Genomic DNA, 2,088 nt, shown 5'->3' on the forward strand with positions numbered 1-2,088 from the left:
CACAGGGGGCATGTGTCAGCACGTTCCCGCCGTTGTCATCTCATCCCTTGTCATAACCCCTCCACTAGGACTGGGACGCCGACCTCATTATGCTTGGGCCCACCCTCCCGCGCTGACCTGCACTCTGGCCCAGACTCTCTTGTCTACCAGCCCTCCCAGCAGCAAGCGCCTGTGCCCAGACCCGGTAGAAGAAACTCATCAGCACGTTCTCACCGCTGTCATCTCATCCCCTGCCTAGCTCCACCCAGAGCCTGGGAACCCCGGTTCTCTCAGGCCCATTGTCACTGGGCTTGGCCCCGCACTGACTACAAGCTCAGTCCTAGCCCCTGACCGGCGCGTCTCCCCCGGCAACGTGCCCAGCCCAGGATGCAGCCCTCTGGCTGGGCAGCAGCCAAGGAAGCGGCGGGCCGCGACGTGTTGGCTGCTGACCTGCGGTGCAGTCTCTTCGCCTCGGCCCTGCAGAGCTACAAACGAGACTCGGTGCTGCGGCCCTTCCCTGCATTCTACGCCCGCCAAGACTGCAAGGACTTTGAGGCCCTGGTGAGTGTGCTTTTCCACGACGCTCTACTATCCTCACCCCTGTTCCCCGCGTCCCTGGCCACGTGGTCTGTGGAACCACAGGCAGAGGTGGCTCCACCCGTGTTAGCAAACATGCTAGTCATTAGACTTGCCATAGATAGCCAGCCTGGCGTTGGGGAAGGTTTCCACCAGCTGAGTACACTCTTGACCCACTAATGTGGACACCCCTAAAACACTTGGCGGATGCTTTCTCTTATTAATGATAAGTGATTTCCAAGAGTTTCTCAGTTAAGAACTTAATAGTTGTACAACCCTTTACAGAGGAGCTGTGTGGTGGCGTAGTGGTTAAGGCACTCAACTGCTAATGAAAAGATGGGCTGTTGGAACCCACCAGCTGCTCTGTGGGAGGAAGATGAAGATTTACAGCCTTGGAAACTCTATGAAGCAGCCCTACTCTATCCTATAAGGTCGCTATGAGTTGGAATCAACTCACAGCAGTGGATTTATTTTTTAATTTTTTTTTATAGCCCTCCTTAAAAGTTTCTAGCTGGCCAGCAGTAGGATGTTGATCTGATTCAGCCGTCCTGCTAAGTAGGCATTTACCCATACCTTTGCAAATAATAAGATGCCAGAGTTATCAAAGCCACTCAGACCTTGATCGGCATTCATACGAGGTTCTATATGGGCAGGACTTATGTAAATTGTAGCAGGAAATACACATATGGTCTGCTATTTCTCTATGATTTACACAGCCCTTAATTACGTGCAGAGTTCACCTCAGGGTCAGCAGTCTAGGTACTAGTTAGCTTTGTGATGCAAACATACCAAGAAACCACCATAATTGATTCAATAAGAAACAGAAAATCAAAATAGTCCTATAGTCATTAAAGACATTGAAACAGTAGGCACAGATTACCCCTCAAAGAAAAACCCCAGGCTCAAGTGATTTCACTGGTGAGTTCTAACAATCATTGAGGAAATACTTCATGTAATTGCAGTTTTACATGGTCTTCCAGAGTATTGAAAAAGGGATAGCATAACCTTGATATTAAATCTGTAAGGACCCTACAAGTAATGAAAAGAATAGGCCAATATCATTTATGAACATAAAATGCAGAAATATGCTACAAAATATTAGGATCCAGAATCCAGCAAGCCAGTATGGGTTTATCCTAGGAAAGCAAAATTAGTTTAATGTTAGGAATCATTTAATGTGATGAATCATATTAACAGATTAAAGAAGATGTCAGAGTCAACAGATGTTCACAATGATCTCTGATGAGGTTGTCAGTGCCAGGTTGCCTCCTTGCTATTATAACTTCCAGGAGGCTAGGGACCCCACCTGGTCCATTGCAGCCCAGCCCAGGGATGGGTGTATTAAGGGAATCACAGGCCTTGACCATGGTCCAGAAGCTTTTTAGGGTACCAGGAGTGGGAAGGTCAGAGAAAAGGTTGAAACTCTGATGATTTTAACTCAGGTACTCAGTTTTCTGAGTTTATGATACCATCAGGGCCTTGGGGACAAAATTTTCTTCATTTCACTCAGCAGGTTTTTATGGAGTTTCTGCC

At 47.8% G+C, this 2,088-nt stretch overlaps 1 protein-coding gene across 1 annotated transcript in view; it reads left to right on the plus strand.

Moving 5' to 3' along the window:
- The first annotated feature begins 366 nt into the window (after nucleotides 1-366).
- PARP16 (poly(ADP-ribose) polymerase family member 16) overlaps nucleotides 367-2,088 on the plus strand; it is a 32,847-nt gene continuing 31,125 nt past the window's right edge. The window contains exon 1 of the mRNA XM_007957696.1: nucleotides 367-540. Within this exon, the coding sequence (XP_007955887.1) occupies nucleotides 367-540 (174 nt within the window). The remainder of the gene's footprint in view (nucleotides 541-2,088) is intronic.

The sequence above is a fragment of the Orycteropus afer genome, unplaced genomic scaffold, assembly GCF_000298275.1.
Source record: "Orycteropus afer afer isolate SDZICR_OR568_19922 unplaced genomic scaffold, OryAfe1.0 scaffold00015, whole genome shotgun sequence".
Lineage (NCBI taxonomy): Eukaryota > Metazoa > Chordata > Mammalia > Tubulidentata > Orycteropodidae > Orycteropus > Orycteropus afer.